Source organism: Amborella trichopoda, chromosome 6, assembly GCF_054954075.1.
Source record: "Amborella trichopoda isolate Santa Cruz 75 chromosome 6, AtrichopodaSantaCruz75HAP2 v2.0, whole genome shotgun sequence".
Classification (NCBI taxonomy): domain Eukaryota; kingdom Viridiplantae; phylum Streptophyta; class Magnoliopsida; order Amborellales; family Amborellaceae; genus Amborella; species Amborella trichopoda.
The window spans coordinates 8,696,013-8,717,897 of NC_142341.1; the positions used below are offsets into that span (position 1 = coordinate 8,696,013).

At 35.4% G+C, this 21,885-nt stretch overlaps 2 protein-coding genes across 2 annotated transcripts; one reads left to right on the plus strand and one right to left on the minus strand.

Moving 5' to 3' along the window:
- The first annotated feature begins 11,525 nt into the window (after positions 1-11,525).
- Positions 11,526-14,405, plus strand: LOC18438024 (peroxidase 51). Its single transcript, XM_006848193.4, has 3 exons — positions 11,526-11,917; positions 13,041-13,232; positions 13,552-14,405. The coding sequence occupies exons 1-3, from the start codon at positions 11,654-11,656 to the stop codon at positions 14,125-14,127; spliced, it is 1,032 nt and encodes a 343-aa protein (XP_006848256.2). The 5' UTR covers positions 11,526-11,653; the 3' UTR covers positions 14,128-14,405.
- Positions 14,406-14,449: 44 nt separating this feature from the next.
- LOC18438025 (uncharacterized) lies at positions 14,450-20,703 on the minus strand. The gene is made up of 3 exons (XM_006848194.4): positions 20,429-20,703; positions 17,463-17,619; positions 14,450-14,663 (listed from the first exon to the last, which is right to left on the minus strand). Exons 1-3 carry the CDS (start codon positions 20,549-20,551, stop codon positions 14,617-14,619), a joined length of 327 nt encoding a protein of 108 aa, XP_006848257.3. The 5' UTR covers positions 20,552-20,703; the 3' UTR covers positions 14,450-14,616.
- Positions 20,704-21,885: the final 1,182 nt, after the last annotated feature.

A 21,885-nucleotide genomic window follows, 5' to 3' on the forward strand; every position in this document is an offset into this window, starting at 1 on the left:
TTTTAATTTTATTTTTATTAGGTGCGCCTTGATGATAATACACTCTTAAAATTTCAAATTATTTGGATTTGTAGAAAAAATATTAAAATTTAAATACAAAATAAAGTGCGAAAGGAAAGGGAAAATGACTTAAGAGACATTAATACTACTCCAATATTAAGAACAACTTCTTTTATTGAGGCCCAGGCAGCAAAGATCTATACTCAAAAGATTATGAAGCTATTTGGTGAAGAGGTGGTGAATTGTATTAATTTGATGAGCGAGTCAATTGAGGACAACGGATTGCTTGCCCCTGTTAAGGTAGCAATACCAAGAAGTGATTCCTGACCCTACCTTGTGAAATTCAATTCCAATGACAAGAGCGTTTGTTGCAGCTGTCACTTATATGAGAGGATAGGTCTTCTTTGTGGGCATGAAGGTTTTTATGGTGAAGAATGTATTTGAAATACCCCCATCATATATAATGAGGCGTTGGAGAAAGGATATAAAAAGTGGGGTTTTTTATCGATGAGAGTGGCAATCAAATTCAAGAAGCATCTCAACTACCACTCCATTAGATATAACAAGGTCTATCAGGCAACTCGATACCTCGTTGAGCGTGATTCAGAGAGTGAAGAGCTCCATGAATTTATAATGGCCATAATACGCAATGGAATTTGTCAGGTTGATAGCCAATTCGGGTGTAAGGGAGGTTCACAGAATGATGTCACAATCAATTGTGATGCTGAAGAGAATGGTAATGTTGAAGCGAATGCTAATATCGATGAGAATGCAGCTAGTTGTAGTTACACACCAATTGAAAGTGACTATTGCCAAAATATCCTTGAGCGTCCACGAGCACGGACAAAGGGAAGACCTACCAATAAAAGAAAGAACGCTTGATCAAAAGGGTGGAAGCCGAAGGAAATACCAAGAAGCCGAAGGAAAATACAAAAACGTTGAAGGAAAATACCAGGAAGTGTGCAGTTTGCAAGGGCAGTGGGCACCACAAAATAAATTGTCCGTCATTCATTCGTGCAAAGTAATAATGCATACCATTAGTATCTCTTGAATTTTTATTGTACAAGCTTCTTAATTCTGGATGTAGTAGAGCTTACTTATAATTGTAAAACTTTTAAATGTAATATGAAATGCTAAAAGTGCAAATTGATCGTAAGGAGCACTATGAATTGTAGTGATTGCTTGCTTGTTGTATAGTGATTGATTGTAGGGATTGGTTTTGATGTTGTGGATATTGCTGAATAAGATGGTCATATGATGCCAAATTAGAAGCTGCAATTGAAGTGTTTATCGGTAAACCCTTTAATTTTTGAAGCACCAGTGTTCCATTCTTGGATTTTTCATGTACCTGCTGTCTGACCTAGTATAAACCATTGCATATATGGTGTTACCCTGCACTAACATATGGAACATGTGCCATGTGTTTCCTATCTTCATATGTGCTAGGACATAAGTTTGCAGAAAACCTAAAGTGAGCAGCAAGAGGTGTACCAGCAGGCTTCAATTATCATTTATATTAAACCTTTAGATGGCCTTCTCAATAATTGTTTTTTATGATAACCACAAGTTCTTATTATTCTGTCTCTACAGGTTTCCATACCTAAATTTTCTTTGCATGCCCTAGGTCTTTCATTTCAAATTCTTTGATCACCTTATCTTCTTCATTCGGTTCTTTGAACGCATATCAATCGTCACTATTTGCTGCATTTTTGTGGTTGAATTTATCATGGCAGACTCATCAAAGACAACCTTCTTGCTCAAAGAAATCGTGTGGATTTAGGAGCCCATAGCTTGTAGTTCTTTCCAAATTTTTTAATCGGACAAATCCTCTTTACGGGGTGCTTCTCTCCCAAAATCCATTTCATGGTTTTAAACTTCTCATAGAAGCATATTTCATTGTGTTTATTGAAGATATACATCATGGAGAGACCATATATATTCTGGAAAAATACCTCAATGCAGTTTTCTCCCCTCTTATATTTTACATTATATAATTTGGATCGAGTCTTTTGGCCATGCCTTCTTCCCCCTAAATCCTCAATATTGAATGTGACCTTATTATCATTGATATTTAACAGCGGGAATGTATACCATGCAGCAGTGGTGGCAGATGATATAATATGTCATAAATAATTAACGTGACAAGCTGATTCTATATTTCACAGTTTATATTGATGCTGTACCACATTGTGCTATCACACCTACACTTGAGTTCTTGATTACATTACAACTAATTGAATGACTAATTCTTGCAATAAAGGATTTTTTCAACATGTCCTCATTGCTGATGAAACTTGAGCGTGTTCTCACCTGGGACCTTCTGATTGTCCCTCCCAATGATGATTCCCTCACATTGTGGAAATATATTAAGAATTTTTTAGTTTGTACAAATCAAGTTTAATGCCCTGCTCCATTTGATATATTGTTTATAAGGACCTTAGAAACAGGGAGTTTGACTCAAAAGTGATCTGGTTAGAACTTTTTCTATCTGAAACTCATAGTGAATTCTTGTACATACAAATCTTTCATTCTTTTATTTTCGATTGCTATTTTTCTTCTATGAACTTGCTTTATGCTCTTGCACTCATTATTTACTTGATGAAATGAACTCTAAGCATAACCAATTGGAAAAGCACTCGTTCTGCTTTTGCAGCATATTGATATAACTATGGCTTCCATGAGCATATTGCATTGATGTGTAGGGACCTGTCTCTATGATGCATGAACTTGAGTACTGAAATATGCAAGGTCTTTAACATATTTTCTCACAGACATTCAGGGTTTTGGAAGCTGAAGCATACATTGATATCCATCTTTTTGTAGTATCCAAACAGTGAAAAAATAGCTCAGAAGAATATAAAAGTCCATTTAATTTGACTCACCAGAAGAAAACATGTATTTATATGTAACATTTGCCTTGAGCAAAATTCCTTTAGGCCTTGTTCTGTCGTATGACCCAAAAGCATATGCCATAACTATACCTGATTCACAGGATTCATATTAGAAATCTAGTACTAGATGCACCTACTTCGCCTACAATTTTTTTACCCAGTAACCCGTAAATATTTCAAAAATTTTCTGCCTGCATGATGACTAGTGCTCCCTTCATCTTCAAAATCTTCCTCCCAACACTCATTTACATCCAATAGTGTCTAGAACACCCAAGGAGTTCAAATTCTTTGTAACATATTCATTGTCAAAACTTGGTTTGTGAAGCTAGAGTGATTCAATGCATTTGAATACATGGGTGGTCATGACTTGTTTCAGACAGCACAAACCTGAATTTTTGTAGTTCTTTCATTGGTAAATAGTCCTGGAGAAGTTTCAATTCATTCTCAAGGATATGGGCCGAGTTCTTAATTATGGTGTTATGTACTCCTATTATCTATGGAACAATTGCAATTTCTTTTTTTTTTGATGAATATATATCAAAATAAAAATCATCGAGTCTAAATTCTTGGAAGGAGGGCATTTCTTGGGTGCCTCCTCACTGTTGCTACTCTGTCCACCATCTGTTTCTTTGTTGTACTATTATTTTCTTTTGTCCTTCAAAAGTTTGGTTGCTGTCATCCAGGTTATGATACTATTGTTCTTGCATTGATTGTTAGCAGACCCCGGCTGAAAGAGTGAAAGCAAAGATGAAGCTTCAACTTTCTCAAACTGGTATCATACCGCTTGTTTTCCTGTAGTTTTCACGAAAGAATCTCACTGGAGGCTTTCATGATGCGATGGGCATATATATTCCCTTTGATGCTTTTTCCAAAAAATATAATTTTCCAAATCGATGCATTTTCATTCCAAAAAGGTACTTTATTTTCTCTGAATTATTACAATTATGGTGTCACTTGAATATTTGGTACCACCCTACTTGTTTCATTGCTGCAATCATCTAGATTAACTATAAAATACTGCTTGAGTGCTTTCAAAGAATATTAGGACTAGTAATCACATTGTTTGGAAGGTGGTGGTGTTAATAAGCGATAGTTTCACAGTTGAGTTTGTGGAGAAGATATTTGTTGTACTGGTCTATGCAAATATAGATAATTGCCCCATGTTTGTTGTACTGGTCTTTTGCAAATATAGATAATTTCCCATGATGATATTTTTTTACAGTTGGACTTGCAATTTGAAATGAGCAGCATAATAAAATTGATTTCTATTTTTTTATTTATTTTTAGATAATCTTTGCTCCATCAATGCTTTATTTCGATTTTTACAGGTGATATCAATTTTTTGTTTTGGGAATTTGATTTTGTTTGTTTCATTTCGGCTTTTGAGGGTTTTTGTTTTTCAGCAGTTGAAAGGGTTTGTGTTTTGTGACTATGTATAAAGGAATTGATTTGCAATTTGAAATCAATAGCTTAATATAGCACCTTGTGTTTTTGGATGTTGTATGCTATGTTGGATGTTACCCTATGTTGTTGGATATTGTTGTCTTTATTTTGTTGTAATTAACATTTGGGTCATAATGCATGCTAAAACCTCAGTTGTTTTTATTTTCCCATGAATGTTTCAGTAAGTTTCTCTTCTGACCGTAAGGTACATATCAGTTAGTTTGTCTCTCTCTCTCGGCATAAAACAAGTAAAGGAGAATTTGTTTGATTTGACTATTTTTTATTGAATTTGGCAAAGAATTTTGTGTTACTGTATAATTTTCCCATGAATGTTTGGGCAGGTGAAGAATGTAATGGAGTGATTGCTTGCTTGTTGAATTGTTTGTGATTGCTTTTTATTGCTTGCAAAATTTATAGACAACATGAATATGATTATTGAGTGCAACAAAATGATCGGAAATTGGTGGAAAGCAGCTGGCTAATGGCGAATATTAGAACTGACAATGTTTGGGCTCATCATGTGTTATAGAACATGAATATAAGTTGAAATACAATGTGGTTTTGTGTGTTGCATTGGGTGCAACAAAGATCCAATCGCACTTCTATTTTACTTGTACGGTTGTGTTGCATTTTGTAATAGAGTGGAACATTTGATTCTATGGTGCTTGTATTTTGCTTTTGTTGTTGCATTTTGTAATAGAGTGCAACATAGATCGAGTGACATTTTGAGCTGATACATATGTTTAGTCGTTGTTCTTGTTGTAGGAATGCATTAATTCTAAGAAAGAGATTAAACATGGTTAACCAAGCCAGTTTCTCATTCTCTCTCTAAACAAGTAGTACACGATGGTTTTTTTCTCAAAACATGGAGCACACATTGAAGAGAAACTTTTACCTCTCTCATCTTTGAACCATCCTCCCATTCGGACTAAAACGTGAAGGCAGAGCGCAAGTGAGATAATGGCTAAACCTCCCTCGAAAACATTCATCCCACTCATTGTAAACATCTCTCTAAAACATTGGAATTCATTGCAATCATTGTCCTTTAATTGGATGCCCCGCACCGTATTGTTTCAAACATCAAAATTTTATTTATGAAGATTTTGAGAACACCTAGCTTCATCATTTTGCAAATTACTAATGAATTGATTTAAAGTTTACTTGAGGAATGAGATGCACTTTCGGAGTGTCTTGAAATGCCATATCTCTTAGATATGAGTTACATTGAAGTAGTACTATTTTGGGACCCTCACTTAGGACTTTCTTTTGATATGTAACTAGGGGTTGATTTCTCATGAAATCAAAGTGGAACAAAAATGTGATAATCACTCCCAACTATTGGTTGTGCAACCCAACCAACACATATATCTAGGAGAGTTTCGAGTTTTTTTGGGAGACGATGTCAAGTTTCAATAAGCAAAAGGCACACCAAACAAAGCTTTTCTTCTGTATAGAATAACAAAATGCATATTGTACCCAATTGTACTAACATAGGTTAATATCATTTAACCTATTATTTATATTATAACACGTAAGAGTGATATGAAAACTGAACTATAATTGTAATGATACCATCAAACACATACCCATTCCTCTCAAAAGAAACCCATTTATCTCAAAAGAAAAAGAATGGCAATGGCAAACGTCAGCAATATAAGTGCAACTGCACTTATAATAAATAAATTTTGGAGCGACTACTTTCTCAAGGACCTTGGCAACAACTTTGAGCTTCTCTTCTTCATATACAACAGGATAAAAAACACCATCAGTGACACAAGCAGATGGCTTCTGTGACACGAATCTTCAGACCACGTGCTTCTTGGCTTCACTTGCGATCTTGTCACACCACACTAGATGGCCGCATTTTATTTCATTCTCTTGGTTAACACAAGAAGAATATATATATATATATATATATAAATAAAACAAGTATTAGGTTTGTGCTTACAATTAATCAATAATGTGCCTTGACATTATTTTCATGAATGAATGTCTGATACCTTCCAGATGGAGCATTTGTATAAAGGCATATTGTAGTTATCTCATGTTTTTGCGAAAACGACGTGTATTCGTTGACATGTCAGTCTGCATTTATAAAATAATTAGGTTGTCGAGATTTATTCTGCATAGAAGTGATGAGAACTATGAAGATCTACATCACAACCATATTAAACATAAACAGTTAAATTCAGGCATATAGCTTGCAACAGTTAAATTCATCTTGGAATCGGTGCTTTCAAGCATGTAGACTAAGGTTTTATACCTTAACATCACAAGGATGACAGACTACAGGAAGGATGGCCACCCCTCTGTTTTCAGGAACCCAATAACAGGGAGTGAACAACACGAAAATAAGGCTCAAGATTGCAGTCATTCGTGCCTCCCAGCGGTTCCGGATGCTTGGAATGAGCTCCTCTATGCCACCCTGATGTGAGGCAGGGGCACTTGGGGGGATAAGAAGAACCGACATTGAGACTCTCTCTCTCATGCAACTCTATTTTCACTGACTCTATTTTGCAGCACATTTAGTTGCAGCTTTCTCTTTCATGCAGCTCCATTTCATGGACTCTCTCTCTATTATGCAACACAGTTGCAGAGCTCTCTCTCTCTTATATGCAACAGCGCAACACATTTAGTTACACACTCTTGCAACTGCATGTCACTGTAGCTGTCTCTCCAAGCTTGGGGAGACATTAACCAATGTTGTGGTTCACCCCCTCCCTCATGCAAACAACTCTTTGCTGCCTCTCTCTCTCTTTTCACACACACGCATTACTTCACCCCCTGCAAACAACTCTTTGTTGAGTCTCTCTCTTCCCCCCCCTTTTCCCCTTCCCAAGAAAAAATGAACACAAACTTAAAATTTCAAGTGATTTGGATTTGTATAAAAAATATTAAAATTCAAATACTTATCGGGTATCCGCGATTGTCAGATCAGCTTAGATTCAATCTGAGCGTTGGACTCATTTTTTCTTGTAAGCCAGTTGGCTCGTAGGATCATTTTCCATGTATATATATATAACAGTAATGATTCTATGAGTCCCTCCCACACCCATGTGTGTAGGACCCCAAAGGATCACTATTAAATTTGACACAGATCTCTAAAAAAGTTATCATATGGGTGTGAGACTTGACTTTTCTAGAGATCTGTGTCAAATTTAATGGTGATCTTTTGGGGTCCTAGACACATGTGTATGGGAAGGTCTCATATGATCATTACTCTATATATATATGAAAAAGTTTATATAGAGCCGAGGCTCTAACAATCAAACTAGAGCCCACTTCCAAAGTTTCACTAGAAGAGGTTGTTTTGATGCTCAAATTGATCATTTTGACATCAAGTTGCATGGACATGAGAAAAAAATGGATTTCAAATTTGTGAGATAGTGCATCTTGTAATGCATTTTTGGAAGGTCAATTTTTAAGATTTTTAAGTTTTCATAGATATGCTCAATCTAAACTACTATTTTTGAAGCATTAAATTTTATAATTAAAAATGAAACTATATTTTAAGGCCATCACAAAAATTTTAAGTATTAAAACTATATTTCTCGACACCATTTGAAGGTGAATTGTTTAGAGCCTGGTTTGCTTACTTACATGAGTACTTTTACTGTTTTACGGATGTGTTGGGCCATATTGGCTGAAGCACCCTTCATATTGCTAATTCCATCTGTAACTCCAACTTTGTGATATCATACATTGTCTGGATGGAAGAAGCACTGAATCTCGCTCTACCTTAAAATGGCTCTTCTTTAAATGTTTTATCCAAATATTGCACAATCATGGGGAAAGCTATTGATGAGAGGATGCCTGATATATTGGCATCTTTCTTTTGATCAGTAAATGTGATTGTGGTAAATATCATCAAGGCTTCCTGTCCTGTGTTGAGTAAACAACCTTTTCTAGTGAGTGAAATTTTTGTGGTAGGCTCAAATTTGATTGTTTAGATTAGAGCCCCGGCTCCATATAAACTTTAAAATTTGGAGTGGTAGTTTTTGCTAAATAAACATCGTCCCATGTTATCAAAGGAGATCCGCTAAGTAACATTAGTGTTCAATGTTGAATTAGGAGAGTGGTGGGGCTTATGGCACCAAATGATCATCCTCGGTTCGGTAATTTATGTGTGTTCTACCATGGGTACTTTGTTCTTTGGTTTTTTTTTACCTGATAAAATTTTAGGGTCCGTTTTGATAGGAAGAAATTAAGAATCTTAAATATTTGAAATTCTAAGAAAATTTATGGATTTTCAATATTAAAGATTTTTTTCATGGATTCCTCGAATCTTTTTGTTTGAAATAAACTATACAAAATTAATGGATTCCTTGCAATCACTTCCATGTCCATTGTTTGGTAACAAAACTTGATACAACTTCTCTTTTGAAAACTCAAAATTTGGGTTAGTGTATCGATAAAATTTTTGAGATAGTTTCTCTCTCTAAAATTTGATATGGTTTATCTCTCTTAAATTTAATATACTTTCTATCCACAATTTTAAATTTGAAATTGTCTATCTAAAAATTTTGAGTTAATTTATCTCTTTAAAATTTTTAGGTGCTTTACTCTCTCTAAATTTAATATAGTTTCCCTTTTTAAAATTTTAAGATACTCTCTCTCTCTCTAAAACTTAAAACTTGAGATAGTTCTCCTCTCTAAAATTTTTGAAATAGTTTCTCTTTAAAATTTGATAGTGTCTCTCTAAAATTTGATATACTTTCTCTCTCTAAAGTTTAAAATTTGAGATGCTTTCTCTCTCTAAAACTTAAATTTTGATATAGTTTGTCTCTAACTTTTTTTGAGATAGTTTCTTTCTCTAAAAATTACATGTACTAACGCTATCTAAAATTTGATATAGTTTATCTTTCTAAAATTTTAAAATACTTTCTCTCTCTAAAACATAAATTTTGTGATAGTTTTGAGATAGTTTCTATCTCTAAATTTTTTTAGGTAGTTTATCTCTAAAATTTGATATAATTTTTGTCTTTAAAATTTTAATATATTTTCTCTCTCTAAATATCCAAATTGGAGATAGTTTCTCTCTAAAATTCAAAATTCTAGATAGTTTCTCTCTCTAAGAAACAAGATATTTCTTTCTCTATATTTTTTTTTTTTTTGCAGTTTCTCTTTCTAAAATTTATAATAATTTCTCTCTTAAAGTATAAGAATAATTTATCTCTCTATAATTTTAAGAATATTTTTTCTATCTAAAACTTAAGATTTGATGTAGTTTCTCTCTCTAAAAATTAAAATATGACATTGTGGGCATTAAGCGTGCCCAATGTTTTTAAAACATGGCGATTACCAAGGAGAATCACTCGAGATCGTATTGGTTCTGGGGTGGTATGGGCCCCGGCCCTATTCCCCTATAAAACTGCCTCTTATATCCCTCCTTTCTTTTTTCAGCTTGTTTAATGTTTTCTTAGATCTCTTTAAATTCCCATCACATAATACCCCTATTGTCATTTCTATTTTATTTTATTTATTTTTAACCCTTTTCTGGATTGCCGATTCGGACTGTTCCATACCTGATCAGGACCACCGATCTAGCGACTAACACGGATTTGTGGTGAAAGATCTGCGGTTTTAAAGCACATAGAATTCATGGCTGCCTGTGAAGGCATGTAAGTATGAGTATCCCAAAGTGTCCAAACAAGGCCAACATACACTTATTTCTTAGTTGTAATCCACCCTGATTGGTCTCTCTCTCAAACACACACACACACCAATGTGGCTTGATTTTCATTCCAGGTTCATCTCCTGCCACTAATGTCAACTCTCAATTATCTAGGGATTCTTGGGCCCATCTCATGGCTCTATTTGATTATCTTCAATCCAAGCCGTTCATGTTAGTATACATTATCCTAATCCTAGTGGTGATGTCCCATCATATTTTTATTTCTAGAGCAGATACCATGTCACAACACAAGATTTATCTGAACTCGTTTTCAACAATTGATTATAGCTTTCTATTAATCAAGTTGCATCCATATATGCACGTGTGGATGGGTGCATTCCACATCTGTATTATTGACCACGTATGTTATGTTTCCTCGGGAGCATAGTTTACTCTTACTCCTTTCCTTGGGAGGTTTTTTTTTCAATTTGAAATTTTGGCAACCACTTTGGAATCATTGGATGATTATTTTTCAAAAAAAAATAAAAATAAAAATTAAATCTTCTACTACTTAGATCTCGCCCTCAAAAAATTGGACGCTTTCTATTCAATCTTGAAAATTATTCTTTTTAAGTGTTTAGAGGGTGCAAACAGGAAAGTTTTTTTATTGAGGTTAATGTACACGTTAAAGAGATTGTCTCCTCAAAATTTGGGGTCCGATGGGGTTTTCCCTGGGGGAGTAAATGAACAATATACTCCCGAGGGAGTAGAATATCTTTTGACATATTCTTCCAAGTCATAATATACTCCCGAGGGAGTAGAATATCTTTTGACATATTCTTTGACCAAGTCATTAAGGTTTCAACGAGGACAAAGGTTTGTTTATTGGGCTGAAGGAGAGGTGCTTTTTACCAAGTTCCAGTGAGAGAAACAAAGAGTGCCAATTGGTTTACATAGTCAAACACCCACATGAAGATAAAAAAATAGTGAGGAGGAAGAAAATGAAATAAACCAGAAATATTAAATAGATTTAACTCTCATTAAGTCTGGAAGGGCGTTCATCCAAAAATGATATTTTCCAAAATTCAATTCTTTTTTTATCTCTCTTTTTTGTTTGCAATACATTGTGTAATTATAAACAAGAAAGAGAAAATCTCCACAGTAGGAAAGAGTGAGCAATAACCTGTGTGTCCTCTCTTATCGCTATTTGTTCTTCTTTATCTTTAATACAATGTTAACTTGATTAAATAAAAAAAAAAGAAAAAAAAAGAAAGAAGAGAGTGAGTAATAACCCAATATTGAGATCGGTTGTGGGGTCGTTTTCATATTGCATGTGGAAAGTTCCAACTTGTAGAGGAACTTTCCAACAATTTCAACAAACAGTTCCTACCATGACAAACTCCTCATATGAGAGAGATAGAGAGAGAGAGAGAGAGAGAGAGAGAGAGAGATTTGAATTTCTAGAGAGAGAGATTTGGGTTTTTCTAAAGAAGAGGTGATTGAATTAAAAATTCCAAACATGTGTGTTTATTAGTTGTAAAGAGGCAGGAGGTGTGGACTTTGGCGATAACAAACTATTGAATGGTCACTTCCATGCCAAAACCACTAAACAATTGATGGTTACTTGCTGGGGAAGCTCATACATGAGACTTAGACTTGGTATTGTGAAGCTCCACATTAAATATGGAACCCATCAGTTTCTTCTATGTTGGGATCCCCTCACAGAGAGATAGGGAGAGAAGAGAGAGAGACGGAGGGAGAGATGAAGGTATGGAGAGCAGGAGTGTTCTTGGGCATTTTGGTGATTGTGTTCGTCGCTTCGGATGCACAACTAGTCGAGAATTTCTATGGTTTGAGATGCCAAACTCTTGAGGCGACCGTGAGGCAGGTCGTGATTATGAAGCTGAACCAGACTTTCGTCACCGTCCCGTCCACTCTTCGACTCTTCTTCCACGACTGCTTCGTCACGGTAACTAAATGAGCTAGTGATCAGGATTTTTTCATGGCTCTTAGATGGTTATTGTGCAATGGGAGCATGTTGGTCATCTTCTCAAGGGCCTATTGGCACCTTTTCATGTCTTTTAAAGGACGGAGTGAGTGGGTGTCTGATTCCTTTTTTTGAATATTAACTGTGTCAATAGTGGGTTAGCAATTTTTGAAATCGTCAGTAGTTTTCGAAAAGGATTAGCATTGGTGGGAGCGGAAACCGAAACCGGTAGCTGAGTCATAGGTGGTGCGCGAACACCTTGACCTCAACCCCATGCCTTGGGTGTCTGATTCATTAGTTTGGTCATTTCAAAAATAAGTTTATATGATCCTCATATGGAACAGGGGTAACTTTGGGTACTTTCAAAAGTTATGTATACTTGTAGTGAGAACCAAGCCTAGCTTGCCTCGCCTCCATCTGAAGGGAAAATGACCTGAGTACCTGTGTCCCCTTCATTTGATATCGAGCTCCATCTTTCTTGCTTTGTGAAGGGTAACATGTACTATACACCAGTAGTCTAAAGTACATGGTACGCCCACCGTGGGATATCGATCGTCAATTCCTAATGAAAAATAGGGATGACGAGCCATTCCCACGTGATGTTTTTTTGTATTTTTTTTGCTTAGAATAGAGGTTAATCTGTAACCCCAATCATTCGGAGTGGACAGTAAATGTCCGCTTTATGCATAATCTCATGAGATTGTATGTGATGACTCCCTTAACACTTGTACATGATGGTCACAAGCACCCCAAACTGTCGATATGGAATCAAATGGTGGAGGTATATCATTTCTCTCTAGGAAGTCTGACAAAGTTTATTGGAGTTCATAATCAATGGTATACCCCCAGTTGTTTGATTTCACATTTGACACCCTTCGCTGTCTGACTTCACAGTTGACAGTTTGGCTTGAGTCCAACCTAGTAGCAAAGGTAATGAGTCTCCTTGAGCTCGTTATAGTATCAAAACTCGTATTTATCGAAAAAGTGATTGGGCCCAGTGTCTATGAGTGGTACCATCATTGTCATGATCATCTTAGGAAATCAACCATCACAGAACCAGCACATTTGGTGACATTTCTGATTTTACTTTTCTTGGGCTTGGCAGGGGTGTGATGCTTCAGTTATGATCTCATCTCCAAATAGAGATGCCGAGAAGGATGCGTCGGACAACTTGTCTCTTGCAGGAGATGGTTTCGACACCATCGTGAAGGCCAAGGCGGCAGTCGAGGCCTTGTGCCCTAACGTTGTCTCCTGCGCTGATATCATGGCCATTGCTGCGAGGGACGTGGTAGTACTGGTATTCAATTTACCCTTTTCTTTCTTCCTTGGAGGGGCACTTTAGTCTAGGTGTGAAGTATTCTTGCCATTTCTAAGGGAGGGTATTTTGGTCATTTTGGGTTTGCCTACACGGGCATGGAAGTATGCCGGCTACGGGTGGCAACCCGAACCTGACCTGGACCCTGGACCTGGTTGGGGTCCAAGTCCTTTGGACAGAACCCAACCACTCCAATCCGAGTCAAGAAATAAAATTCCATGTTTTTTTGATTTGAGATATCTTAAACCTGCGAAAAAGCATATGCAAGAGTTTCAGTTTGGCTAACCCTCTGCATTGTCAGGCTGGTGGCCCCATGTTCAATGTTGAACTTGGCCGTCGCGACAACCTACAATCTAAAGCATCCCTAGTTGCCGGAAACCTTCCTGATCCCACATTCGACGTCAACCAACTTAATGCAATCTTTCAAAAGAACGGTCTCAACCAAACAGATATGATTGCCCTCTCTGGTGCCCACACAGTCGGTTTCTCGCATTGTAGCCGCTTTGCCAACCGCATCTACAATTTTAGCTCCACCTCTCGTGTTGATCCCACCCTAAACCCTACCTACGTTCAACAACTGATGCAGAGTTGCCCTCAAAATGTGGACCCTACAATAGCTATCAATATGGATCCAATCACACCAAGAATTTTTGACAATGTTTATTATCAGAATTTGATAAATGGGAAGGGCTTGTTTACATCAGATGAGGTCCTGTTCACAGATGCAAGAACGAGTGGGGTAGTGAGAGATTTTGCAGCAAACCCATTGGATTTCTCATCAGCGTTTGCAGCTGCAATGATAAAGCTCGGGAGAGTCGGGGTGAAGACGGGGAGCCAGGGACAAGTGAGAAAGGATTGCACTGTTTTTAATTCTTAGAGAGAGAGAGAGAGATTTGTTGTGTGGGACAAATGAGAAAGGCTTGCACTGCGTTTAATCCTTAGAGAGAGAGATTTGTTGTGTGGGTTTGAAAGATGAATAAGCTGGTCATGAAGTGAAGTGGATGTGTTAAAGCTTGATGTTGGATACTTCAGAAAATGCAGTATATCTGATTATTTGCAATTTGAATATATTTGGCTCCTGAATAAAAGCAGGCGAACAAGACACTGCTACAAACATTTATCGCTCTGCCTGAATGAAGAATCTTTTTCTTATTTTTATTCATTTGTTTGTGTTTGTGTGTGTGTGAGAGAGAGAGAGATTCTTAAACCAAGAATAGCATGGCAGTTCACAAGACTGCCATTTTATTTATGATCTCAGTTCCATCAAAATTCAAGAACTACCATATCCACAGCTGACAAATTAAATTCATGCTACCCCAAGTTCTTCACCACCCTCCAACTACGCTACACCCTTCAACATCTAGATTCAAGCCATGCCACCGCTCGTAGCTGTTCTTATGATCTGAAACAATGCTGCAAAAAAAAACCCAATGCAAAGACACCGATCAGCCAATTATGATTCAATCTAAGCAGACCACAATTATGATACAATCTAACAGACCACAGACTCAAATGATTTAGGAGCCATCAGAGCACATTTAAGTATTTAACAAATGCAAGAGTACATTCTCAAAAAAAAAAGTGCAAGGGTAAAAATTTAAGAAAAAGAGAGTTATACTAAAAAAGGAATTGTTAGAAGCTCAAAGCATTTGCAATGTACCAGGCTGATGCAATTGGTGGGGAAATCAGGGATTTGGTTTTTTCCCCAAGAGGAGATAGGAATGAACAATAGCCATATGAGTGAGCATTTAAATTTTTCCAAATATGATAAGATCAAAGGATCAAAGTTAGAAAAGCCAGGAACATCAATGTGATACATAGAGCCTAGTAATCACCAAGACAGGATAAATACTGAGATAATATCACCAAAAATATAAAGGTCCTAAAGATATGGTCCCAAGTGGTAGAGGAAGCATAGAGTTTGAGACCACCAAGGTTGGATCAGCCCAGAGAGTAAGATCCCCGAAAATAGAAGGCTCCAAAAACTAAGGCCCTAAGGGCTAGTGGGGGTACAGAGTTCTTTTTGATAGGTGAGAGTGTAAGTATGGAGAGTTCTTTAAAAACTTCTCAAGGACAAAATTTTGGCATAAAAGATTGATTCTAGTTTGTGCACCTTCTTTTGGTTAGATCTGCTAACCAAATTGTTGTGGCAGGGAAAACTGTAACCTAGCAATACCATCTATCCGGCATTTCTCCCCCTTTTTGTAGTAAAAATAATATTGGAGGATTGCTTTTAGTTTAGGAAAAGTATGCAATAAGACCTTTTAGTCTTTGGTATAAGTAGTCACAATAACCCTTAGCCATAAATTTTAAAGTTCGACTGTTGGGGATGTGCTATTAACTGCACTCAAAGTCCTGAAAAATTATTTACTGAACATTGTTAAACACCCCTAACTGCTTGAATCCACATTTGATGACTACAAGTGATTGCACCTTCTTGCATCAAAGGTGACTAGTCTTATGGTACAAAGTCCATTTAGACTGTATTTTACCATACTGTAGTTGGGGAACTATACATATGCAAATGACGAGCGGTGTATGGCATACCGCAAACCTTGGGTAAACGACATTACAAGGAAGGACAGTGGTGTTATTTACCCAAAAAAAAAGGGACAATGGTGTCACGAGGATTCGGCTTGGGCTTGATTGGTTAAAATGTTAAAATTTGCAAGACTATGTTCCAATTTTCGAATTCTACAGCGGAACTACCACAAACTACCATAAGAATCACAAACTTACTCTCCTGGCAAAAGATGTAGGACTATGATGCCATCATCAAATATCATATCATTTGCTCATTTCTCTTGTTTATCAAATGATTGACCGGGGGAGGAGGCTTTTACTTCAATTTTTAGAAAATTTTCCAATAGCCTTTATTTTTATAAATCTTCGATAAAGGCCCCCCTGTCAATCATTTTTTAGAAGAGTTAACTATAGTTGTATTAATGGTATCCAAGTATACAGTCGAGTGAGACCCCCCAAAGGGGTACCCAAGCCCCCTGTCAATCATTCGATACATGAGAAATTGATACTTCTTGTGTCCTATAAATAAAAACAATGCACATATGCTTTTGTTTCATTCTACTCAATTTTAAGAATAAGCAAACTTACAGTTAAGCATGGATATAACAGCTATAACATAATGAATCATTAAGCATATAACCATAGTGACTTGATAAGTATACGACCAGTAACTCTACCGTACATAGGTTGAAATCCTTCTTTTTCATAGTCTCCATGCTCATCTTTAGATTTATGGCCATTTTTTCCCTTATAATGATGTATTTTTAACTTATCAATAACCAAGTTGATATACTTTAATATACTCTTCGGTTTCTATTTACCATTTTTTTTTCTTTTTATGTGCATGAGGTATTTTCTTTCCAAAACACTTGTATGGTGTGCACATTATTGTTTTCCATGAGTTTTCTGTATGTCGTATTTACTTTCCTTTTTTTGGTGAAACTGTTAGCATTTGTGTTAAGACAAGAAGGAAATAAGATTACACGAGTTTAGACATCCCACAGACTCGGCACTCTATACAGAAAACAACCCACAAGAAGGGGGGATTTGTGCGAATTTCTTTCTCATGTCATTATTCATCCTATAATTCCTCCATGCTCATAGTTGTTATAATTTTCCTTGTTTAGACATAAACCCAATACTAAACATTTTGTTTGCTTATGCCATGTTTGTTTGGCCGTGAGTCCGTTTTCTTTTGTTCAAATGTCTCTTGCAAATGCATACTGTTCATTAGAATGAATCTAGACATGCACATTCAAACAAACACACACTACCCTAATTCAAATATTAACATACTAACTTTCACTTTCTATCCAAAAAAAAAAAAAAACTTTCATTCTATAACTATTTGCTTTTCCTTTCTGATTTGCACGCTTATGTCATCTTCATTTTGTTTCGACATCATTGCATTGTATTGCATTTATCCTGTAGTATAATGCCTTCCTTAAATTTAGAGTTACTTATTATAGTTGTCCTGATTCTTTTATCTTTTATATAGTCTAGTAGTTACATAATATGATTGTCGTATTCTTTAGCTGTTTGGAAAGAAATTTAGTGTATTTAATCACGGTGTCTCCAAATTATATTACCACTTCCTCAAATCAACCAAGACATGATTAATATGCTTCATTGACTAAGATTCAGAAATATTGAAGTGAAAGTCATGGACATAAATAAGTGAGAGCTAACATGATCCGATCACAACGAATATGAAGAAGCCGAGCACAAAGGGCGTCACGGGATAGTCCTTCCCTTTCTTCGAACTTGTTTCGGGAATAGCCCCTCTCTTGGTGATGTTGCTCTGAAACTTTGCACTCTTCCTATCCGCAAGGCGCCTTGAAGTTGTCTGCAAAGATGACAACCGGACTATAAGTATACTTAAAGAGAAGGGATTGCTCTTTTCTTTATATTTTGGACTTGATGGAACTTCAGGAATTTCAACTTCACATGGCATAAATCAACATCAAGCTTAAGATTCTTGCATAAGTTTTCAATAAAAATCCCACAAGGCTTGCATAATTTCCAGAAATATTTACTAATATTTAATGTTCAATCATCACAATTGCTGACTCTACAAACTCGTTTGTTCTTACAGACACAGCAATAACAGCATAAGTTTCACAGTCAAATTAGTTAATAATTAGGTAGGCAACTGAACCAAAATTTAGGCAGGGCATTCTTTTTCTCCTTTATCTTATTGAATAAGATTCCAGATTTTCAAACTTCATAAGGAATAGAACACAACAGTTTGAAGATCTCGCATACATTACCATTCAAAACTTCATAAGGAATAGAACATCACAGTTTGGATAGGGCTGGCAATGCACGCCAGGACTGGGCCGGGCAAACCCTAGCCCCAGCCAGGCCCTACTCCTGTAGGGCCGGCCGAGGGCTGTCGCAGACCAAGCCTGGCGCTAGCCCTATCTGGAGTGGGATGGGCCAAATAAAATCCAACGAAAACAATTAAAGAAGAACAAACAAAACTGAATTTCTCTCATGATGGGTGGTTTTCCAGCAAAGTCATACCTATAGAATTTGGGCCATGAAATTTGAAATTTCTATTGCATTTGCAATAGATATTTTCCAGCAAATAAAACACAAAAATAGAATGGCTGATAAACTATGAATTTTCTATTTCATTTGCAAGAAAATGCAATGTCGGCTATTGGGAAACCAAAAGGGAGGGGGAAAGGGCTCACCTACCATTGAAAAGCTTATTCTAGGTAATAATGGAAATGGAAACAAAGCAAAAACAATAATATAAATAACTGGTGCTTCCTAGTTTTTGGCCAATATTCAATGTTCAAGGACTCGGACGAGTCAGCTCTTGGATGAGTAACATGAACTTGGCACCTTGCCGGGCCTATTACTAGTGTACAAACTCAGTAAACTAAACAAAATTAAAATAAATTCATAAGAATTATTTTTCTTTAGTAAATCAATGTATAAAAATGTTAAGTTTTGATGATGATTTATGAAAATTTCTTTGATCATTTACTCTATTTTCATATTTTCCTTTTATCGGAATTTTTTGAATTATTTCCAGTTATAAATAATTTTTTCCAAATTCCATCTTTTATATTTTTTTTCATAATTTTTAGAACTTTATTGCTCTTTATGGTTCAATTTGGTTTTTGTTATTTTTTATTTTCAATTTTTTATTTTGGTTTTTTTCCAAATTTATAGCATTTTTAGGAATGTACTCGCATGAGTAACTCGGCTCGGGATAGGGCTGAGTCAGAGGCCCAAGCCAAGTTTCAAAACATTTCCAAAAATAATGGAGAAATGAAAATAAATCTTAACTTGGTTTTTGCTGGAAATTTTCTGAATTGCTGGGAAATTTGGTAACAATGCCAAAAAAAGGAGAAATGAAAATAAACCTATAACTTGGTTTTTGGCTGGAAACGACCTGAATTGCTGGGAAATCAGGTATTTTTGGCTGTGGAAATAGCCATTCTTTGCCTTAAAACTCGATTTCTTCGCCAGAAATTTCTCTCGTTTGCTAAAACAAAAAAGATATTGCTGGGCAGAAATTGTTCTTCTTAGGCATATATCCATTTCGCTGGTTCTTTTTTTAGCTGCTATCAACTCTGCTCTGTGATAAAATCTGGTTGTGTTCATCACAATGTGCTCCATTTAGACAGAAATCAACAAAGTCCTAATTTCTTTCAATGGAAAATCCGGTTATTTAAAACCATATCCTTAAAACTTCCTCATGTTTCTTAAAACTTAGAGATTAATCATTTTTAAGATAGTACTCATTCCTAAATTTCTAGCTAAAACCTTTTTTAGAATTCCTATCAACTTTCATTCTATAAAATGCTATTCATCAATTAATTTTTTTTATTTTCATTATATTTATATATTTTTGGTAGGGGAAATTTTTCATTTACAACTAAATTTAAACATAATATTTAATCTAATTACTGAAAATCTCTTCATGAGAGACGGAGACCGAGCTACATAAAAATCTCTGCAACGATATTGAGTAAACTTAGCAAGATCACTAAAATGATTTTCGAAAAGCAGCTGAATCCCGAAGGAGCTAAGCAATCAATAGGAGCAGAATATAAAAGAAATAAGAATAACAAGAATAGATCTAATGTATCAGAACAAGATCAACCAAATAAAAGACCATAATCATAGAACAGATCCCAAAATGAGTTCTTTGATCAAAATTCCACGAGAACCAGATCATCAAGGCAGACAATGAAGCAAAGTTCCATCTTCGAAATAAATGCCAATTAAATTTATGCAAAGGTGATGGACCGCAAAATTCACCACAAAGATCTCCCTAAGAAGAAAATTAATCCAAATAGAAAACCCTAAATTCAGAAGATAGGCACAAAATAAAAACTCAATGACGAAAAAAATATAAAATAAAGAAGCCAAAAAAGCTCGAGAGATTCATGAGATATATGAACTCGTACAACACAGAACACGCTAGATCAAGTGAAATCCACCCTAATCTAAACAGAAAAGGAAAGAAACTAAAGAAAAAGAGACCCCATGAAATTTAACAACATGAATCAGAGAAAAATGTCCCAAAAAGAGACGAGATGTAGAGAAAAACAGATCCATCCATAAAAATCATACAACTGAGAGAACAGATTATGGAGATTGGAATTTGATCAAAGAAGGCCCAAAGAAATTACCATATTGGCGTCGGGCAAATTGCAGACAGGAAGCAGAGGGGCTTGAGCGATCTGGGCGCTTCTGTCTTTTGACAAGAAACGGGGAAGGGAGAAATATAAAGAGTGCGGTAAAGAGATAGCCATCAACTTTGACGAATATTACAAGACTGTCCCCATTTTGTATTAGGTTCTTAACCCGAGTTAACAAGTCGATGACTATCAATAAAATCAGGCTCATCATAAAATCGGTAACAAATCATTTTTATTTTTAAAAGGTGGATGGAAAAATCGAGTACAAAATACAAATTGGCCAAAATACTTTATATATAGATATCATTGATAAATCGGATTAAGCTCAAAAAATTGTAGTAAAAAAATCAGATAAATTTATAATATTAGAAAATTTAAAATTTTAAAAAGAAAAAATTATGTCAAAGCCATCAATTACTAATTCATCTATAAAAAATTTATTTGACTAATATAATTAAGTTAATTAGTTTAGATGTTTTGTGACTCTAATTCAATCATCCAATATTAAATACATAATTAACTACTATATACCAAAAAAAATGTACCATATAAGTCTACCCATTAAATACTTTGAGAACATCACACCTATTGGTTACATACCAAAAACAAATATACTATATAAATTTATTCATTAAATATTTTTACTATGGTATGGTGACAAATATACTATATAAATTTGTTTATTAAATATTTAAACATCACACCTACTTAGCACATACCAAAAAAAAATACACAATTTTTGTTTTCTCATTACATTGTTTTAACTATATAGTATGGTGACTCCATAACTATTGATAAATTTTTTTAATTGAAATTTGGGTTTCACGTCTATGTTTACTTTTTAGAGAGAGAAGACGGAAGAAGGAAGAGAAGAGCTGGGCTCATAGCCATTAGGGTCTATGGAGAGAAGAATGACGAAGCAAACCCTAATGGAAGGCGCCCTAACTAATATTTAGAGAGAGAAAAAGAAGATAAGATGCTAATTTGGGATAGTTTGGAGGGGGTTTTTCTCTCGGATTTAAGATGTTATTTGATTGAAAGCCCTAACTATATTGATTTGTGAATAGGCCACAACTCATTTTTAGAGAGAGAAAAAGAGGAGGGTTTGCTATTTTCTTGAAGAAACAGCAACCAGAGTTGAAGGATTAGGTTTGGAGAACTAATCATATATATACAATTGCTTGCTCCTGTAAGTTTAGAGTTTACACTATATTGTTTATCTTTATTATCACATAATCAAAAACAAAATATTGGTTACTTGGTCCTGTAGTCAAAACATTTGCTTCTCATTCATCAGTAAACGACTATGTTTTGAGTTCCAATTTGTTGCCATAAACAATATTTTCACAAAAAGAATTATCACAAATAATCACATAAATATGCATGTATATGATTTTCTTTACACAATGATTTGTTATAAACAGTATTTCATTTACACAATGATTTTC

Bases quoted from the DNA above. Each gene is read 5' to 3' on its own strand.
- LOC18438024 (XM_006848193.4), top strand. From the start codon at position 11,654: ATGTTGGGATCCCCTCACAGAGAGATAGGGAGAGAAGAGAGAGAGACG. The intron at 11,918-13,040 runs GTAACTAAATGA...TGGGCTTGGCAG, and splicing joins TCCACGACTGCTTCGTCACG to GGGTGTGATGCTTCAGTTAT. The intron at 13,233-13,551 runs GTATTCAATTTA...CTGCATTGTCAG, and splicing joins CGAGGGACGTGGTAGTACTG to GCTGGTGGCCCCATGTTCAA.
- LOC18438025 (XM_006848194.4), bottom strand. From the start codon at position 20,551: ATGGCTATCTCTTTACCGCACTCTTTATATTTCTCCCTTCCCCGTTTC. The intron at 17,620-20,428 runs GTAATTTCTTTG...TCATCTTTGCAG, and splicing joins ATTTGCCCGACGCCAATATG to ACAACTTCAAGGCGCCTTGC. The intron at 14,664-17,462 runs GTTAGCTCTCAC...TTTTTTTTGCAG, and splicing joins ATTCGTTGTGATCGGATCAT to CATTGTTTCAGATCATAAGA.